Consider the following 20,370-nt stretch of genomic DNA (forward strand, 5'->3'; position numbering starts at 1 on the left):
AAAAGGTAAATTCCCAAACATTGGGGGATGATGTAACAATAATCAAAATAATAAATAAAAAAAATTAAAAAAGCATCAAAAAGAAAAAAAAAATAGGGAGACATGTTTGACAGTGCACAAAATACTGATGATATTATTATTGTCCTTTATGCCTTTGTCCTTATTGTGTACTGTTCATTATTGATAGCAAAATGTCTTAATTTTAATATTTTTTCTCTATAATTTATTACAACCCACTTTCAATACAATTTTGTGGAGTAATTTTCTTATATAAATTCTCTCTCCTCCTCTTCTTACCCCCACCTCTTCTTGAAGAAGGAACCAACCCATTTCCAGAATCTCTTTTAAGGCTGCTGTTGTTGCTCTTGTTGTTTTTCTCTGCCACTCCCACTTACTCATACCTTTATTTCTACTGATTAACTGCTTAAAAGTTGTCCTTTTTTCAAGAAAAAATGTATGCAGAAACAGGTTTAATGTATCCATATTTCCAGAATTTATCTCAGGAAATTCAGCCATTAGAGGAGCTTTGTTGTTACTCTCAAGAACCCACTTCTTCACTGGTATTCAGCTTTCTCTCTCTAAAGATTTCATCTTTTTGGGTGATTGTTAATGCCCAATTTGTTTAAAGTTTTGATCTTTTTGGGATTTGGATATGAATGGTGAAATGGGTATCTGGGTTTTTTTTTGGGTTACTAAATTTAGTGAAATGGGTATCTGGGGTGTTGTTTTTTGAAGTAGTTGATTTGATATTGATAACAAGTTTGGATCTTTTTCTTGGGTTAATATGGTAAATCATGAATGCTTTGATTTTGACCCACATTTGTTTAGCTTAATAAACCTTTATCAGTGATCAAACTGTTGTTAAACTTGATTAAGCAAGTTAAGAATTTTTTGATTGATGCATAAAATTTGATTAGTATATGATTTGATTGCTCTGAATTATATGCTAAAATTGGAATTAATGGAGGTGATTAAAGTTACTGTAAAAAAATAAAAGAGTAGAGAAATAATGAGTGAATTCATAGTCACAACTAGCGTGTGCTTTATTCTCTTTTCCATTAAAAGGGATTTGTTCAGAATAGCTTTTCCAACCCACTAAACACAAAGACAACAGTCAATAGGACTTTCTAAAGAAACTTTGAAGGAGATAAGTGTGAGATGTTTTTTAATGTAAAAATGGAGTTTTCTGGATTTGTGAGTTAGCTAAATTTGGGAAATTTTGGATTTTAGAAAAGATACCTTTTTTTTACAGGTAGAAGTTGATCTTTGCTGTACTTGATAAAAAAAAAAAAAGTTGGGTTATTTTTTTTGGGGGTTAAGCATCCTACTTCATTTGTGTTGTATGATTGTAATATATTGCATTTTCTGCCGAAATCGATGTAAAAACAGGTTGATTCTCTTGGTTACTTCTCAAAGATGTGAAATGGTAAAATGTGGAAAACTTGGACATAGTGGAAACTAAAGCTAGATATTTGTTGGTACTAATGTTTTAAAGTTGGGTATGTAGGAAATTGTGTTTGTACAAAGTATAATTTCCTTTTTGCAGTTTATATAATTGACTGAATGGCTATTAGATGCTAAGCTTTCTCACAAATAACATCAAGTTGAACTACTAGATATACTTTAGGTCTTACTTTATGAAGTACGAAGTATGTATCGGCAAAGGCCTCAAATGTGTTATGCACTTACGCGCACTTATGTCCACTTATGCGGACTATATTCATGTCAGCTGGTGTTAACCATTATAGCTTGTGGCAAGGCAGGATATAAGTATTGGGCTGTCTCTGCCAGAAACTTGTAGATTCAACTTGCCAAAGCTGTGTTAGGTGGTAAACATGGATTCGAGTTCTATGTTATATAAATAAACTCAATGACTGATGTTTTTGCAGAACTATTATCCATTTTTCGGTTTTTCCTAGTCTCATTGTGGTACAGCTAATCAGCAAATTATTTTCTGCTAAACGTGCTGAGTTTGCAACTTTGTAAATAATTGATTGAAGACACAAGTACAAGTCAATTATGTGAAGACAGTCATACTAAGTACAATCAAATGCTTTCCAAACATATTGGAGAGTCTGTCATAATATCTGTCACCATAATGGCGTCTAGCAGAAAACCTTTCAGGGTTAGGTCTTATGTTAGCACAAGAACTAAAAAAAAGAATTATTTCAGAGATGATGTGACACTGTAATATTTGTGATAATTGCTAATTTTCACTGTTTGTTTACTTATTCAGGACAGCATCATTACAACGTCTACAATCTCCGACTATGATTTGGGAGGCGAAGGGGATCTCTTCAAAGCACCAGAGCCCATAATTGAAGAGCCAATTGGGAGCCTCGATCCTATGACAGCAGCTATTGCTATGATATCTTCTGTGGAAGATTCTGGGCTCAAAGTTAGTGACATGGAATCCCTGCAAAATGAGCAACTTTTGTGTGATGTTTTCGATGGATGCCAAAATGAACTGTTGGAGAAAACAACATCTATGGAAACTGCTGTCTCTGATGTTCTGGACATCAAATTTCCTCTCATGATGACAAATGAGGTCCAAACTGAAGAAAACAAATCACTTCCTGCCTTGCCCTTTTCAAAAAGTGGTAGCTCGGGGTCTTTAAACTCAATGGAATGGGTAAGTAGCGCCACAATCAGGCCGAATTTCTTAGATTTTCCTGAACTGGATTTTGGAGCTGCTTATGGGATGAGGAGGGCATTCAGTGAAGGAGACATAAAGGTTAGGTTGAGAAGTCTAATATATATTCCCTCATTTTGCTTTCCATGTAATCCCATGAAACTCTCTATTGAGAAACCTGTTGAATCATACATGAACAAGAACAAGAGATATATCTCACAATTTGCTCATCTGATTAGCATGCTTTCTTTGAATCTCTTTTGATTGCATATGGGAACTTGGCTAATTTAGTGTAAGAAAAAGATGTGCTAGATGATTTGTTGTGGTGAATGCTTGAATCATGTTCAGTATTGAGCAAGGAGCATTTACAAGCTTTCAGACCATATAGGACCTAAGAAATGTTTAGATGTTTCTCATCATTTCCACAGGATGGGGCTAGATCATTGATTCTCGGTTTTTATGACAGACTCTAGCTAATGGCAATGTTAGTCTCATCCAATCTACACTCCAGCGTCCACTGCTGATTGGCAGTTGCACTTCTGAAGATCGCCTACAGAAGCTTTCCAGATACAGAAACAAGAGGTCAAGGAGGAACTTTGGCCGGAAAATCAAGGTAAATTGGTGATCATTATGGGTTTTCCTTGGTAAGCTTAAGGTTTGCATTTTTCTTTTGAGAATATCTCAGAAATATTGTCTTATATGGTATACCTGCTTCAGTATGCCTGCAGGAAGGCTCTAGCTGACAGTCAGCCAAGGATTCGTGGAAGATTTGCAAAGACTGAAGATGCTGATTGCAAGAAGCAATGAGTGACAGAACAACAGATCTTAACGAGCAAATGTAGGAAAGAACATAGAGATAGACGACTTTTGAAAAATAACAGCCTAGAATCGGTAGTGGTCTTAAGGCATAGCTTCTATGAAGTATATGATACACCTATATATCAGGGTTTGCTTAATAAGTGTTAGACCACTAACTCTTGGAGCGAAAAAAGGAAAGTAGTAGGTAATCTTTTAATTGTTGTGATAAATTCCTTTCTAGTTTTAGTATAATTAGCTGCTTAGCTTAGATTTGTACATAGGGAACGAAATAAGTTTTATGATGCTAATACCCTGTTACTATCAGCGTGTATCCGTGAATGAAAATGTCTGTTGTTACTAGTTCTTTTCCGTTACTGCTGTTGGTTCTCTTTGCGAAACATATATTTGAGATCACAAGCGCAAAAACCGGGGCTAATATAGGTTTGTTTGCCATGCTATCAAAAAATTGACTGGAGCAACTTGGAGTCCTGAAACCTCAGCTAGATGGGAGGTTTTTGGTTAGGTTGATATATACAGTACATATAGACCAGACAAAAGTTTGCATGTTGTTGAGACCAAGTCAAGTGGGTCACTTGATGCTTATGTTTCTCAACAATTATTGTTGAATGATTTATCAAAGACAAAGTGTTAATTAAGACTAAAAAATCAGAAGGAAAGAAGGTTTTGTTTGCTGCTTGGTACTCTGATTGCAACAGAAATAGACCTTTAATTCAGATTTTATGTTTACTCCGTATATTATGAGCCACTAACTAGTACAGGTTATTTCCTGGAATATTATGCAGAATCTTATCATGAAAATAATTTACTTGTCCAAACGCTAGGATTTGCTTTCTTTAGAAATTTGCATGTTTTTGGTCCTGATACAATGCCATCATGCCAAGTATATTACCTAGCGTTTGGACCAAATAACTTCTTAATTTATCAAATCCCATGAATTTCCCCTTCCCCCATTTTATATACCATGTTGAAAAGTCGAGTATCCATATGACTATATGACTAATACGAGTACTTAAGGGGAGAGTAAGTATCATTAAGGCACCAAAAACAATACCAAAGCTTTAATCTAATTCAAAGTATATCATGAGCTCTAGGGCCTGTTTGGTAATTAGCTGGTAGCTGATTGATATAGCTGGTTATATTAGCTGGTTTGACTAGCTGATTGTGTAAAAATGTTTGGTAAATAGCTGTTAATTGTTAGCTGTTTTAGTGTTTTTAAGAGACAAAAAGCTAATTGTACAATAAGCTAATTTTAAAAAGCTCTTTTAATAAGCTATTTACCAAACACCCAAATTAGCTTTTTTAATTGGTCAAACATCTAATTGGACAAAATAAGCAAAAGCTCTTTAAAAAGCTCTTTACCAAACACACCCTTAATTTGAAATAAAGATGGGCATGGGCCGTGCCGGCACGTGGGCGGCACGGGCCCGACACGGCGGTCCACTTCTGGCCGTGGGCCGTGCCGTGAACAAAAAATTGAAAATCGGCACGGGCACGGTGGTCGGCCCGTGGGTCGGCCCGGCCCACCATCCTGGCACGTGGCACGACACGACCCACCAATTATTGTACGATTTTTAATTATCATTAATTTTTTGTATTGTTGATTTATCGTACCGACTACAGGCATATAATAAAATAAGTTATTCATCAATTTTTTGTGTTATCGGCTTATCAAACTCGTAATTTTTTTTAATTATATGCATTATTGTTTTTTGCTAAATTAATAAAATTATTTATATAAACTTAAACATAAATTATTTATATAAACTTAATTAAATTAAGATTGTTCAAAAAAAAATATATTAACATTAACATAAACATAAATTAATAAAATTATTTATATAAACTTAAGTTGTTAAAAAAAATTATATATCGATTTTTTTTTAATATATATATATATATAATCGGGTTGGCCCGCAGCCCGGCACGGCACGGCCCGCCAAGCACATGGGCCGTGCCGTGCCGTAGGCTAGGGTGTGCCAAAATTTGGCACGGCATTGCACGGCCCGCGACCATCCAGGCACGGCCCGGCCCGGCACGATGCCCATCTTTAATATGAAATGTGGTCTATTTTTTAAACATACTTTTTTGAGGGGCTTAACGCTACTATGAGGTTGATGGCTGGATATTTATGTACTTAAAACTTCTCATTATCACTCAAGAATCTTATTCATGCAAATAAACTGTTTACCTTGAATACAACACTTCAAATTGATTTGAAAAAAAATAGCTCAAAAGGTATATGTTTCACAGTTCTTAATCCAAACAATTCCGGCTTATTTGAAATATACAAGTAATACTGTAGGAGCTAGGAGGTTTACATTAGGGATTTTTTTTTTTTTTTTTAAATAAAAAATTTCAAGCTAGCAAGAGGTTGAACCTTGACATTGTTCTGGTTTCTGTCAACTTAAGCACAATTCTTCGTTGGGAAGTAGAAACTAGCAAACCATGTAAAATGTCCACTTTAACTAGAGGTGTTAATTTGAGTCATTGTAAGGGCTCAGCTCGAGTCTAGTTGGACAGAGTCATTTTATATTTAAGTCATGCTTCATTATTGCGTCCATTTGATCAATTTTTAAATCGGATCTCTTTGGGTTAAACCCGGTTAGTTCCGCAGGTCATCATTTGCATTTTGTACTTGGTGGGACTCGAACTCGTGACCTTAAAGTCACAAGGTGAGTTCCCCACCAACTCCACCAAGCTTTGCTTGGTATAACCAACCATATACTTGCACTTGTATAGTTTAACATGGCAAAAGAGTCTGCTTCTCTAATTCAGCAATTTCTTCTTCATTGTCTTCATCACAGGTTCATAGCCTACTAAACTTCATGAACTATCTCTTTCATTCACCGTCTTCTCCATGCGCCGAGGCTGCAACCGACATCCATTTCTTCCTCATCTCCTCATACTCCACCTCTTGGACAAATTTCCATCTACACTTTCACTTTTTGAAACCAACAATTTCCATTTTAGATCAATCAAAGGCAAAGGCAAGAGCGGGACAAGGTCTAAGACACTCAACGAAAAGGCAGAAGGTTAGATTCTAGGCAGTCGAGTCCTCCACCACTTTTAAGCTAAGTAATCCAGCCAAACACGGTTGTCCCATGTTAATTAATCACGCAATTAATACAACTATGTTAAGAAGTAACGCTAACCAACAAATTCATTCAAGCCACAGCTATATATACAAGGCAGCATTAAGACACGGACCACCACGATTATTGTTGCGTTTGAAGGTTGCTCTCAATTCTTTGTCCTCCCTAAAACTAGAACATTAAGACAGAACTGAGGAAACCCGGATAAAGACCGCGTTTCCCCATCCTCGTATCATCAGCTATCGAACTTCAGTGGAAGATCGGTCTAGATCGATCTGCCCGCTTCTTCTCCGGTAGCCGGTACACCGGATTTTTCCAATACCACAATAAAAGCGAAAGATATACCAATTACCAAAGCCTAATGAAAGTTGTACAAGCTTAAACACGAGAAAGTCAAAAATACCACCTAAAGAATAACATATTAGTGCTGAAGGGGGTCTTTTTGGTAGACTTTTCCATTGTTTTCTTGCTTTCATCATCATTTTGGGATACTCTTTTGTCCTTAGACATTTTTTTAAACATCCAACTAATTTGTTTATCTCATTCAACCATTTTCTTTCTCTAGCAAAACTTGTTATTCGCGAATTCAATTAATATTCAGTCACAATTTCCAAAAAGTAAGAGAAAAACTCCAAAACACCATGACAAATTATCCAAAAAAAGAAACAGAAAAAAACCGAAACACTGCGAAATTGCTTGTTTATATGAAGTTAAAACTGAGAAAATTGGTAAAGAAATTCGTAACCACAATTCTTCGAACAAACCATGTTTGATTGAACAAAAGCTTAGTAAAATCCATTTTATAACTCAAATTAATTATTGCCTTGATCCCCCACCAAATAACAAAAATTTACTGTAGCAAATTATTTAAGCTACCAACTAAAAACTTCGAATAATAAAAACTGTACTATTTTCAGAATCGTGAACATAAACTATATAAACAACCACGAACTTGCCACCTTCATTTCATAAACAGAAAATAACGTTAGAATAACATAACATAAAAATAGAAACCTCTTGCCATTAAAACTGCAGCTTAAGGCCAGTAAGAAATTCACAACCATGGAAAAACCAAATTTGAAAACAGCTAACATCATCGTATCAATCTTTAATCTTCGAACCACCATTAATTTCTACATGCCAACAGCTTTCGGGCTGATCGAAATTGTGTTACACTACGAATTAACCTCGAAATAATGCTAATAGCTTAAAATGCATACATTTGGATTACATATTATACATAGTCCCGTAAGTTTTTCTTTCATTCTTTCATGGCAGCCATGAAATTGGTTACTTTTATACCTAGGATTCATATAACATTAAATTTAACCGTATCATTAAATATAACTATATAGTTACATAAATTTAAGACTAATAATGAGTGTCACAAACAAGAAATAATTTCATTTCTCAAATTCCAAAGTTTTTGGAACGAAAAATTTAACTCACCTTCATCCATTGTTACATTTACAGAAGAATTATATTAACTTAAAAATTGCACAAATTGAAATTAATTTATAAAATTAATAATTAGAAAAAAAAAAAAGGGAAATTAGAGTAACGAGAGTTGGTTCTTTCTTTTCACGGAGGATAACGCCGACCCATCTTTCTCTCTCCTCTCAGTAGTCAATCCCCATTCTTTCTTTCTCTACTTTCTCTCTCTAAAACTGATGAACATTTTTCGATTGATTTTCATTTTTTAGGGATTTTTAATTGTCTCTGTTTACATCAAACTCAGCGAACCCCCATAAAATTAGATCCCTTTTTCGTCTTCCTTTATCTCTCTTTTGTCTCTGTTTAATTTAACTTTTTCTGAAAAAAATTTCCCCCAATTTCCCGCCTAATTCTGGTTCTTCTTCAAATTCCCAGAAATTGAAGAACCCTAATTGGCATTTTCTCTCTGTTCTACTGTTATGTTTTTGTAATTTTTTTTTTTGTGATTGAGTGGGGTGTTAATTGTTCCTCTGTTGCTGCATCGGCGGATTTTTTTTTTTTTTTTTTGGGGTGAGATTTGATATGTTAGGGTTTGTTAATTAGGGTTTCGAATTCGAAGATTGGCTGTTTTCGGATTCGAAATTCTGGGTTTGGGTTTGATAGTTGAGATGATTATCAAACGGAGCTTGAAATCGACAATGCCTACCCTAAAACGGTGTCGTGTTATTCAACCTTCGAAAACTGAGGATGAAGATAGCAATGATAGGAAGAAGCGCAAATCCAAGAGCTATAATGGCAGCAATAACAATGGAAGCAATAGTAGTAACAGTAATAATAATGGTGGGAATTACTTCCCTTTGAGTCTTCTCGGTGAAGTTGCTGCTGGTGTCATTCCTTTCAGTGGATTTCATCGGATTTTCTCTGACAATAATAACAATAATGCCGATTTCCGGGGTTTCGCTGCGTCGTGGTGCAGCGAGGTTTCGTGCTCCCCTGCCGAGGAGGAGGATGAAGATGAGGATGAGGACGATGATGATGATGAGGAGGAGGATGGGAGGAGGGGGAGTTTGAGTAAGGTGAAGACTCGTCATGTCGCCGAGGTGGCGAAGGAGAGTCCGAGACCGCCATTAGTGAGGACTTCGAGGGGCCGAGCTCAGGTACTTCCTTCTAGATTTAATGATTCAATACTTGATGATTGGAAGAAGGAGAAGACTAGTAAGAATAATAATAGTAATGCTGCTAGTTATAGAGAATGTAATGGTGATTTTGATTATGATACTAATAATGATGATGAAGATGATTATGTTGGTGTTAGGAAGAATGAGAAATTTGGTGTTAGAGCTCAAAAGGGAAAGGTTTGTGGGAGTAAAAATAGGGGTAATGTGCATAAATTTGAAGATGATACTTGTGCTGTTTCGACGTCCACGGAGGAGTGTGGGTATGGTAATGGTTTCTATGATGATGAGGAGGAAGATTATGGGTGGAGAGGTGGGAGGTCGACGAATCATGAGGCAAGGAGGTACTCGAATTCTCGTAGTACTTTCACGTCGATTCGTGATAGAGGGCATTGGGTGGAATATGAGAAATCTGCCGTTGGTTATCATGGTAATAATGGCAGGTTGATGAGGGATCATAGAAGAGAAAATGGTGTGATGGGTATGGATGAATTTGTTCCAGGTGATATAGTGTGGGTAAAATCGGGGAAAAATGATCCAGCTTGGCCAGCAATAGTTATTAATCCAGCATCGCAAGCTCCTCGACAGGTTTTGGAATTCCGTGTTCCTAGAGCAGTTTGTGTGATGTTTTTTGGTTACTCACAGAATCGGAAGCAAAGGGTAAGGATGAAATATCTGTTTGTTTTTACTTGTTATTAATGATATTGATACTTATGTTAGATGCATTTATGATTTTGGAATCTTATAAACTACCATGCTATGCAGGATTATGCTTGGGTAAAACGTGAAAGGCTTTTTCCATTTGCAGATAATGTGGACAGGTAATGCTCCTTGACTTCTGTTTTTGTGTAAACCTGAATTTTTTTGTGCTTGCATGTCTGCTGATATTGGGTGCTCTTTTGATGAATTCAGGTTTCAGGAGCAAGCCTGCCTGAATGGTTGCGAGCCCAGCAACTTTCATAGGGCGCTAGAGGAGGCGTTTCTGGCGGAAAATGGGTTTATGGACACATTTATGCAGGAGATTAACATGGCAGCTGGAAGCGGTACTTGCATGAATTCCATTTCTAGAAGGGCACAGGGGGGTCTGGGCACTGGTTCAAACCAATATCAGGAAATGCACCATTATAGCCAGGTTAGTCTATATCTTTCTTTGACTTTGATTTTTGATGATATCTTTATCTGCATATGTGGTGCTGTCTGAGCAACCTGGGAGTTATAAGTCATGCTTCAGGAATCTGGGATTGTGGAATGTAAGGAAGTCATACTCGCTGAGCGTGATTTGGTTATCTCCTAGTTTGATAATTAGTGAGATTTTTTCTCTTCTAATTTTGTGAATGAACAATGTAGATGGTTCCTTCTGGGACTTCAGCTAAGATCCTGTATACACACTTTTCAAAAAATAATTTCATTATGACAATCCTTGTGCTGTCCTAGGCACCCTGGCTTAGTCCTTTTTGAAGGATAGTATCTTGCCCTGACTGGTTTATAAAGGATGTGCTCACTCTGAAGCACTACTATTGAACATGCTATTACTTCTTTTGTGGAAATTCTGTGCAATGAGCCATCTCTTTTTTCTTTTAAAGTATTTTGACTATGTTTACTCTTACATACAAGTGATAATATACAGTCAAAGTTTTGTAAGTTTGACATTTAAAAGAGAAATGGTGCAACTAATTAGTAACGGAGGTACTATATACAAAGTACTAAATTAGGACAGAGATTTTTAGTGGATTAAAGGGTTGATCTTAGTGCTCTATTCTCACTAGCAGTGTTGAGTGTGATTTCTTCTTTGCAAATCCTAACTGAAAGGGGTAGAGTTAAGAAAAGTAACCACACAAGCCCTGATTGAGGAGGGAGTATTTATCTGTGGGCATAGGGTGTGGTGGAGGTGCCGGACAAATTATGCAGTATTCACACACAGGACGGGCATAGTGAGCTCACTTCATAATGACGGAATAAAACTCTGGGAACAAAAGTTGTTGAAGTTTTTAACTAATTTTTCTGCGTGTTTGAGGGGCTGAGCCATTTTTGTTTCATTAGTTTCAACCAAAATGTTTTCTACCTTCTAAGTTTAACTAAACTTTTTCAATGCTGCAGAATAGCTTTAAGAAAGCAAAAGACGCACCATCCTGTGCAGGATGTGGTGCTGGCCTTCCACTTAAGATGAAGAAGGCAGGAAAGGCTTCAGGTTCTGAAGGCCACTTCTATTGTACAGCTTGTGCTAAGGTTGGTAGAAAATGCAAATATCTTTTGTTTTGCAAGCTCTGTTCTTTTTCTATCAAGCTTTTATTTTACCGGAACAAAAACAGTTTTTTCTGATGGCCTTCTCGCCTGATCCTCTTTGTTTATGAGATTGTGTGTGTAAAGGTATGCAAGTAACATTTGTTGTATATGCTTGTCTAATTGACTAATTTTTCCTTCCTATTTCAGTCACTAAGATTGAAACAATATTGTGGTATTTGCAAAAAGATTGGAAATTACTCAGACAGTGGGAAATGGGTAAGACTACCTACATCTTGACAGTGTATGCGTTTTTCATGTTTGAGATTATTAAAGCAATCTTGCTATCAAGTTAATTTGTTTTTGGATGATTTTAATCATCAGGTGAGATGTGATGGTTGTAAAGTTTGGGTTCACGCAGAATGTGACAGAATCTCAAGCAACCTTTTCAAGGTTTCTTTTCCTTGCTGAGCTACATTGAATTTCTAGTTATTAAAAAGAAGGTTTAATGTTTACTCTTGATGATGGCAGGATCTTGGGGCCACCGATTACTACTGCCCTGATTGCAAAGTGAAGTTCAACTTTGAATTGTCAGATTCAGAAAATCAAATTCGAGTCAAGTAAGTATTTTTCTCGTTAAGCATAATTATTTAGTTTGAATTTTTTCCAGTGTATAAAAGAAATTACTTCTATTATGTTTTTCCCTTTCCTTCAAGGGCTCTTTCTTGGGCAAAAAAGTTTAACGGCAAGTCCTCTTCTGTTCTTCAACACAGGTGCTATAAAAATAATGATCAGGTCAAGCTGCCAGACAAGGTCAATGTTATTTGCTCTGGCATGGAAGGCGTATATTTTCCTAGCTTCCATTTGTGAGTACTCTTCTTATGGCATGGACTTTTGAGAAGTGTTCTATCTCCCAAAGATATTGTTCTGGAAAATGTTCTAGTTTCCTTGTTTTCATATGGTATTTTATTGTATGTTGTGGTTATTGTTAGGATGATCTATCCATTAATCATAAGATGTGATAAAATCCGTGAACCATCTCCTGAGCATAATAATCCACTTGGTAGGTCTGAAGAGTGAAATACCGCGTGGTTAATGACCTTTTGTTCCTTAACATGCACTTATTTATTTTCTCAAATTGGGCTGGTCATGGGATTATGGGAATGCTCAGGTGCTTCTTGATGTGGACTCTAGCTATGACTTTAACCTCAAATTCCATTGTTATGTTGTGAGTTGTGACAGTGGCAGATGGCTGTACTATGTTGTTTGATCTTGATGCGTTCTGACATGTTTGTTAATTGTTTACATACTCCCATTATTTCAATTTAATTTCTCTAATCACTTTTGTCTAGGAGAATAAGAATGGTTATTGAATGTAGCATAATAAATGATGAAAGTGGGTAGTGAGAAAAAATACGACATGGCTTTGGAATGGATGAAGAAAAGGAATTGATCTGATGGAGGGAGATAAAGTGACTTTAACCTAAAATGATAATGAGACTTTGTCTGGGACATCCTTAATAGAACTACAGAAGTTTAATAGCATGAATTATTTAAGGAAGGGAGATTTTTTTTTTTTTTTTGTTTTTTTTTTTTTGTCTGTGGTGAATTTGGATATAGCTGAAGCCTGTACTGCTGTATATCATGTAGAAAATATCACTGCAAGATCAAATTACCACATGTAAAACTGAGTCAAATAGACTTTGTAATTAAAAAAATTTCGTAATCCTGAACTCAATATGGACCTTCTAGCCTATACCACAGGTCCACAACTTCCTTATGCATTGTATCCAACATCTCATGTTCCTTTAATTTGCATAGTTAAATTTACGGACTACATAAAATCTATTGATGAGAAAATTTTAGTGATTTTCTATACCTCTACCTTTGTTTAGAGTTGTGTGCAAATGTGGATTCTGTGGGTCAGAGAAGCAGCAACTTAGTGAGTGGGAAAGGCATACGGGTTCGAAAGTGAAGAACTGGAAGACAAGTATTAGGGTCAAAGATTCGATGCTGACACTGGAGCAATGGGTATGTACTTCAGCACTTTATATGCAACATTTTTTAGTTTTCAGTCCTTTTGCCGACATTGCAGAAATGTTGCTGATGTGTAAAGTAGCTTGTACCAGCAATAAACTTGCAAACCACCATCTTGCGCCAAAAGTTCTGTATTATGATAGCTTGAAGGCTTTGTTACTATTACAAGTGCTTATTATGGCATTGAGCTCATTTTCAAATGTTTGGAATATTAACATGTATCTGTCTCTTTCAGCTGCTCGCAAGAGTACTATTACTACTATAGCCTGTAGTTTAATGACTTATCCATCTACATGGTAGCTGTAATTTAACAAGTCACTGTTCTTGATTAAATATATTGATATACTAAAACTTGTTTTTTCCTTGTGTTTCTTCAGATGTTGCAGATGGCAGAATTTCATGCACAAGCTGCTGCTTCTGCTAAGCCTCCTAAAAAACCTTCGCTAAAGGTTCGAAAGCAGAAATTGCTATCTTTTTTGCAAGGTAATTGATGGTAATAGGATATCAATCAATCGATCAATCAATCAATCAAAGCTTTATACCCATAAGCGTGGGATAATATTATACATGGATAGAAATAATGTATCTATTTTGATGTTGACTGCATTTTTGTTGCATTTACAGAAAAATACGAACCTGTTTATGCTAAATGGACCACCGAAAGATGTGCTGTCTGCAGATGGGTTGAGGATTGGGATTATAATAAGATTATTATTTGCAATAGGTACTTTGTCTGAGATCTGTTTGCCTGGGTCATTTACATTGTCTAGCAAGGATAATGGCGGGGGCTGTGTACACTTTAGCCTTCTGAATGATGAGATATTCCCTTGTTTACGATTTTATAAAATTTAATCATTTTAAATTTGATCATGTTTAGATGCCAAATTGCTGTCCATCAAGAGTGTTATGGAGCTAGAAATGTTCGAGATCTAACCTCATGGGTATGCAGAGCATGTGAGACACCGGAAATTGAACGCGAGTGTTGCCTTTGTCCTGTAAAAGGTATGCTAGCACTTATTTCAGACTGAACGTTGAAGGGATACAATGCCTTTTTGCATTAAGTTTTATTTTTGTTGGGTCATTGTTTCTGATTTAGGCATTGGTGATTGCGGAAGCATGTGATCAGGATTGATCTGTACTGATTGACTGTCTTTTTGAATTAGTTCCGCAGTTTAGCTTTCCTTTTATGACTGTCTTGTTAGTTAATTTGGAGAGGTGGCCTTGCATTGACTGAACTATAGCATGTCAGCCTCATTGATGTGGATCCAATTCACATCACTCATATAATGAACTCTTTTCCACCCCCTCTGCTCCCTTTCTGTTCTTTTTCCTATTGAAGACTTATTCAGATTAAGTTCATTCTTGGCCGTGTACTTGTGTTTTGGAGTCAATCTCACGGAATGACTTTGTCTATTATACAGGAGGTGCATTGAAGCCTACTGATATTGACACATTATGGGTTCATGTTACTTGTGCCTGGTTTAGGCCTGAAGTTTCCTTTGCAAGTGATGAAGAGATGGAGCCTGCTATGGGAATATTGAGCATTCCATCAAGCACTTTTGTAAAGGTATTTCATGAATTTATGGTGCCATTAATCTTGTATTATCTTTTAACTGAAATGCCTTAAATGTCAATTACTTGCGCTTAACACTATTTCCATGTAATCTGGAAGCACTTTAGAGGTTTTTTTTTTTTTTTTTTTTTTTTTTTTTTTTTTTTTTTTTTTTTTTTTTTTTTGGTACATATAATATGGCTCATATACATTATTCACCTTTCTGTTTTTATGAGCTGCAGGTGTGTATAATTTGTAAGCAGATACATGGTGCCTGTACTCAGTGTTGTAAATGTTCAACTTACTACCATGCCATGTGCGCATCAAGGGCTGGCTACCGCATGGAGGTACTGGATTTTTTTTTTCTTTGGGTTATCGCTACTACATCACTTGTTAGCAATTTTATTATGAGCTTGTAGAATGGTCTTAGAATGAGAATACTTTTGAACTAAATGTGCAATTTTTTTGGTGCACACACACACACACACAAATGTATATATAAAAGTCCATATATAGTGTAGTTAATAGTATGCAACTGCTTTATCACTTAGAAATCAATGAAATTGTGTAATTGTCATTATCTCTCTCTTTTTTTTTTTTTTTTTTTTGGGTATGTGAGTGTGTGTGTGTTTGTGCACTCCATCATCTTGTCTCCATTCAACCGCCTTTCGAATAGTTTACTTTTTGGTATTTCATTCATATACCCTGATGAACTCTGCCCATTTACATTGTCCAGCATTGTCGTAGTTATTTGAGTTTTTTTTTTTTTGAGGGAGTTGTAGTTATTTTAGTTGGTAGTAACAAGTGAGCGACATTTTTTTTCCATAGTACCAAAAGTTTTCTTTACATTAGTGTTCTTTTTTACATGTCAGCTTATGTGTGGAGTGTTTTATTTTGGGTTATTTTCAATAATGGTGCTAAATTTGCCAATACCTTTTATTGCAGCTGCATTGCTTGGAGAAGAGTGGGAAACAGATTACTAAGATGGTTTCATACTGTGCTTACCACAGGTATTTGATAAAATAAAAGGGGGAAAATGGAAAGAGGAAGTAAGAGAATCATATTGCCTTTTGGACTAATTCTGTATATAATTGATGCAGGGCTCCTAATCCAGACACTGTTTTGGTTGTACAAACCCCGACAGGGGTTTTCTCCACCAAAAGTTTACTTCAGAGTAAAAAACGATCTGGTTCAAGGTTAATATCATCTACGAAGTCAGAACCTGAAGAGGCTCCAACACAGGTCAGTGAAGCTGATCCAGACTCTGCGGCACGATGCCGAATATACCAGCGTTCCAAAAACAAGAACTGTAAGGTAGGCTTGAATTGTGTTAAACTACCGCGGACAAATGCCTACTATCTAAGCATTTTTCTTTTAGTCTGCCTCCGGTTATTGGGAGTTATTTAGGGTATTTGCTCTCTTGCTGAGAATCTGAGATTCTTGATTTATGAACATGTTTCCTGGATGATGTGGAATTCATGATGTTCGATTCCTAACCAACTTACTCTGTATTTGCCTTATAAGATAGTGTTATCTTTATTTGGGTCTTTCAATTTCTTACATTTTTATTCATGGGTGTTGCCTTTTACTTATATGATGCCTCCGATGCTTCAAATACGTTGCACCTGGAGCCTTGTAGGTGATTTCTAGCTTTCTGAGAATGGTAATTATAGTTTAATTCACTTTTTAGGAGAAAGGGTATAATATGATGCTTATCACTTTAGCTATTGTCTTATCTCTTTTGGCTTAATTAAATTATATAAGTTTAATTGTGGTGCAATTGCAAAAGGCTCGTAAGTATCTTATGTTGTGATTTTGTGCTAACTAGAGGGCAGAAGAAGAAGCTGTTGCTCACAAAGTTAGGATGCCTTGTCATCATTCTTTGCGAGAGATGGAACGCGTGAATGCATTTAAAGTAAGCATTGCACTTCTTTAATATATTCCCATTGATATTTGATTATATACCCTATCTTTATGTGGGCCTGAGACAATACTGAGTTAGGCAAATTTTCATTTCTAATTTTACAGGTGGTAGAATATCCTAAGACATTTTCAACTTTTAGAGAGCGGCTATACCATTTACAGGTGAGGCTCATATTGTCAACTAATAGCTATTGGCTTTAGTTTCTTAAACTTGATTCTGAAGCTTAGCATTTGCTCTGAGTGCAGAAAACTGAGAATGATCGAGTTTGCTTTGGTAGATCTGGAATACATGGGTGGGGGCTCTTTGCTCGCCGTGACATTCAGGAAGGAGAGATGGTCAGTTATTTTTGTTTATTTGCATATAATGGTGAACTGCTCTATGGTGGTTTCTGCCCTTTAATATACAATACTATCAACTTTTGAAGCTGCCATAGTTTTCTGTCACTGTTAAGTACAATATCTGTGTTTTCAAATCCTCACACCTTAAGTTACATATTTGTGACTTTTTAAAATTGGTGCTGCCTGTGCATTATCATCTGGTTTCAGGAATTATCTAAATTGTTATGATATGCATCTGCATCTGCTTTATGAAAACAAAAGCATAAAGTATGACACTCAGAACCGATTTCTCTAGTTCTAAATCTCCACATGAATCTTTTGGAAAGATGCTTTTAAAATTACAATGAGTTTATCATTTTGATTGTACATTATGCATGAGATATTTTGGGAGGATATGTAGGATATAGTAATCAATCTGCATTTCTCCCTTCATGAAATAATTGTGGGCTTGTTTCTTCAGAATTAAATTGTCTGACATGCACTCTTCAGGTTCTTGAATATCGTGGAGAGCAAGTGAGGCGCAGTGTTGCAGATTTGAGGGAGGCTCGTTATCGGATAGAAGGAAAAGACTGCTATGTGAGTTACTTGTGGTCCAGTATTTTTGGTGCACTAAAACTTAGTCTCTATTTGACAATTAAATTTCTGTTCTGTATTAAAGTGACTAACAATTTCTTCACCAAATTATCTTGGGCTTCTTAATCATGCAGAAGTAAAGTCTTCACTAATTATCATGCGCTTTTTAATTATGTATAAATAATTGGTGTCAGTATGTTTCCTAATTACTATGAGAACAGCTTTTGCACTCAGTTGCAAATTTGCAGATACGTAAACCTTATCTAGATGTATGCCTGAAACCTTGTCATTGCCACCTGAATTGTGACTTAACATAATTTGTGGATCTTACAGGGTAGTACAATGGGAGATTGAACAAAAGGACATTGGATGTAAATGAAAAAAGATATATTATTCTTTTTAATGTGGCCTTACTTGACATGTTTAAGAGCAATTTTGTTGATTTGATACTACTTTACATGTTTTAAGAGTTTTTCTTTTTATAAATGGAACATGGGAATAAATTTGCAATTTGTACTTCTGGATTTTGGAACATTCCCTTGTCATTTTGTGCAATGTTTTATACATTCTATTTGTGGCTTTATTTCTGAAAATATGAAAACGTACATGAATTGTTTCTGACAATCAATGCCCTAGAGCTAATTTGTATCAATAATATTGTAACAGCTGTTTAAAATCAGTGAAGAAGTAGTTGTGGATGCTACAGACAAGGGAAACATAGCTCGCCTAATCAATCACTCAGTAAGTTATTTTTACACAGTTACTGTATTGCTTCCATCCCTTGCATACCTCAGCAAAGTTCTCTTTTTTTTTTCGTTACTTATGCGGGGTATGACCTATTTATTGGGAATTTGGGACTTCCTGCTTTTAGAATGACCCATCTTGTAAGCAAATTCTATGGAGCTGGGAAGGACCGTAGTTCAAGAGGAACAAGTTTAATCTCTCTCTCTTTTTTTTTATATTGAAATATTGCTTACTGAAGTATCGTTTCATCTATAATTGCAGTGCATGCCAAACTGCTATGCAAGAATTATGAGTGTAGGTGATGATGAGAGTCGAATTGTTCTTATTGCCAAAATGACTGTTCCAGCTGGTGACGAGCTAACGTATCTCTCTCTTTCTCTCTCCCCTTTGCACGCACTTGTGTATTTTTAGTTTTCACTTTGATTATATCTCTGCATATATTTATTTATCTTGGAATGTTCATATGGCAGGTATGATTACTTGTTCGATCCCGACGAGCCAGATGAGTTTAAGGTTCCCTGTTTATGTAAAGCTCCAAACTGTAGAAAGTTCATGAATTAGGCTACAGCATACACATTGTTTCTCCTTGCGGAGTTCTAACCTGCTCGTCTTCATCACCTCGATTTTTAGGCTTAACCTATTTGTAACCTCTTTTTGGCCTCTTACCAAATGTGTATAACCCCCTCTTTGCTTTAATAAAAGTGCGCCTTGAAAAAAAAAAAAGAAAAAGAAAAGAAAAGAAATGGAACAAAAAGAAAGTATATGTAGTGTGTTTATTAGGTAGGTAGTCTTGATGTATATGGTTAGTACACATTTTTTTTGTCTTAATTTTGTTGTTAAAGCATTTTCCTTGTGCAAATAGCTTAAATGTAATAGCTGGCTTCAGAGCCTTCAGTTATCTTTGTTTCCTCATTACAGTTATACATGTGATGATATTTGAAAAGATGATGAATACATGATAATCTATTTCAAAGTCGAGGTAGTTGGTTGCATCTTCAATTAATCATCAATTACTTATCAGCAATTATACTTGCATTTTTTTCATGGATCATAGCTTAGCAAAAGTTGAAGATGGGTTGTTCATATTATAGCAAAAGGATTTTCAAAGTCGAGGTAGTTGGTTGCATCTTCAAGTTTCACGTCTTGGTGGACAGCAGCAAACTAGCTCTCTTCTGTCAAAATAAGTTGCCTCTCTGAATCAGAACGACTGCTGTTGGAAACCATCTGCAACTTTGAAAATTCAGTAAAACAAACCAACACTTTGATCCTACCAATTTTAATCTCCTCTTCTTCATCAACATCAATATCAACATCTGACTTCACCGATTTGTTTTTATTTCTAGTAAAACCTGCAACATTATCCTAATAATGATGATTAAGTTAAAAATTATCACCAGATTGTATAAAAAGGGATTCAATGGGGGGACCTGGCCACCTGGGTAAGAAAGTATAATTTTTTTTTTTTTTTTAATTATGTAATTATGGATGAAATTTGGAGAAGATATAGAAGAATACCATTGTTTGGAAACTATGAATTGGGTTAAGAGTGTGATGGGTGAATATGGAAGAATGTGTTGAACTATGAGATCATTTGGAAGGTGCCTTTGTTGAATAGCTTCTCTTTTAGTTTTGTTGCTCTTCTTGTCTTCCATATCTCTGACCTTGTAGAGTTGTATGATATCTTACTTCTAAACTTCTACTGTACTCAGGTAGTGGAGTAGTGACTGTAGTGTAATAAAGACTATGAAAAGTTAGACCATTTGTCCACATTGTGTTGGGACCAAGGTTAATCCTGTTTTTTACTAGACATGTACTACATAATTCTTTATG

General features: G+C 35.8%; 2 protein-coding genes across 2 annotated transcripts; both read left to right on the forward strand.

The window, feature by feature from the left end:
• The first annotated feature begins 278 nt into the window (after positions 1-278).
• On the forward strand, positions 279-3,790 carry LOC145562703 (uncharacterized). Its single transcript, XM_081623070.1, has 4 exons — positions 279-560; positions 2,237-2,734; positions 3,099-3,245; positions 3,350-3,790. Exons 1-4 carry the CDS (start codon positions 453-455, stop codon positions 3,437-3,439), a joined length of 843 nt encoding a protein of 280 aa, XP_081479196.1. The 5' UTR covers positions 279-452; the 3' UTR covers positions 3,440-3,790.
• A 4,268-nt stretch (positions 3,791-8,058) lies between these two features.
• LOC145562704 (histone-lysine N-methyltransferase ATX5-like) lies at positions 8,059-19,513 on the forward strand. The gene is made up of 23 exons (XM_081623071.1): positions 8,059-9,812; positions 9,918-9,973; positions 10,065-10,284; positions 11,250-11,378; positions 11,583-11,651; positions 11,757-11,825; positions 11,904-11,992; positions 12,146-12,238; positions 13,268-13,403; positions 13,787-13,892; positions 14,034-14,133; positions 14,287-14,411; positions 14,831-14,976; positions 15,204-15,308; positions 15,907-15,971; positions 16,062-16,275; positions 16,790-16,876; positions 16,990-17,046; positions 17,131-17,220; positions 17,713-17,799; positions 18,463-18,537; positions 18,802-18,902; positions 19,011-19,513. The coding sequence occupies exons 1-23, from the start codon at positions 8,646-8,648 to the stop codon at positions 19,099-19,101; spliced, it is 3,477 nt and encodes a 1,158-aa protein (XP_081479197.1). The 5' UTR covers positions 8,059-8,645; the 3' UTR covers positions 19,102-19,513.
• The last annotated feature ends 857 nt before the right edge of the window (positions 19,514-20,370 follow it).

This window comes from Chenopodium album, chromosome 10 (assembly GCF_948465745.1).
Source record: "Chenopodium album chromosome 10, dcCheAlbu1.1, whole genome shotgun sequence".
Lineage (NCBI taxonomy): Eukaryota > Viridiplantae > Streptophyta > Magnoliopsida > Caryophyllales > Amaranthaceae > Chenopodium > Chenopodium album.

Coding starts and splice junctions, on each gene's coding strand:
- LOC145562703 (XM_081623070.1), top strand. CDS start 453: ATGTATGCAGAAACAGGTTTAATGTATCCATATTTCCAGAATTTATCT. Junction 2,735..3,098: donor TCAGTGAAGGAGACATAAAG/GTTAGGTTGAGA, acceptor TTTTTATGACAG/ACTCTAGCTAATGGCAATGT. Junction 3,246..3,349: donor ACTTTGGCCGGAAAATCAAG/GTAAATTGGTGA, acceptor TACCTGCTTCAG/TATGCCTGCAGGAAGGCTCT.
- LOC145562704 (XM_081623071.1), top strand. CDS start 8,646: ATGATTATCAAACGGAGCTTGAAATCGACAATGCCTACCCTAAAACGG. Junction 12,239..13,267: donor TATTTTCCTAGCTTCCATTT/GTGAGTACTCTT, acceptor ACCTTTGTTTAG/AGTTGTGTGCAAATGTGGAT. Junction 17,047..17,130: donor AGCGGCTATACCATTTACAG/GTGAGGCTCATA, acceptor CTCTGAGTGCAG/AAAACTGAGAATGATCGAGT.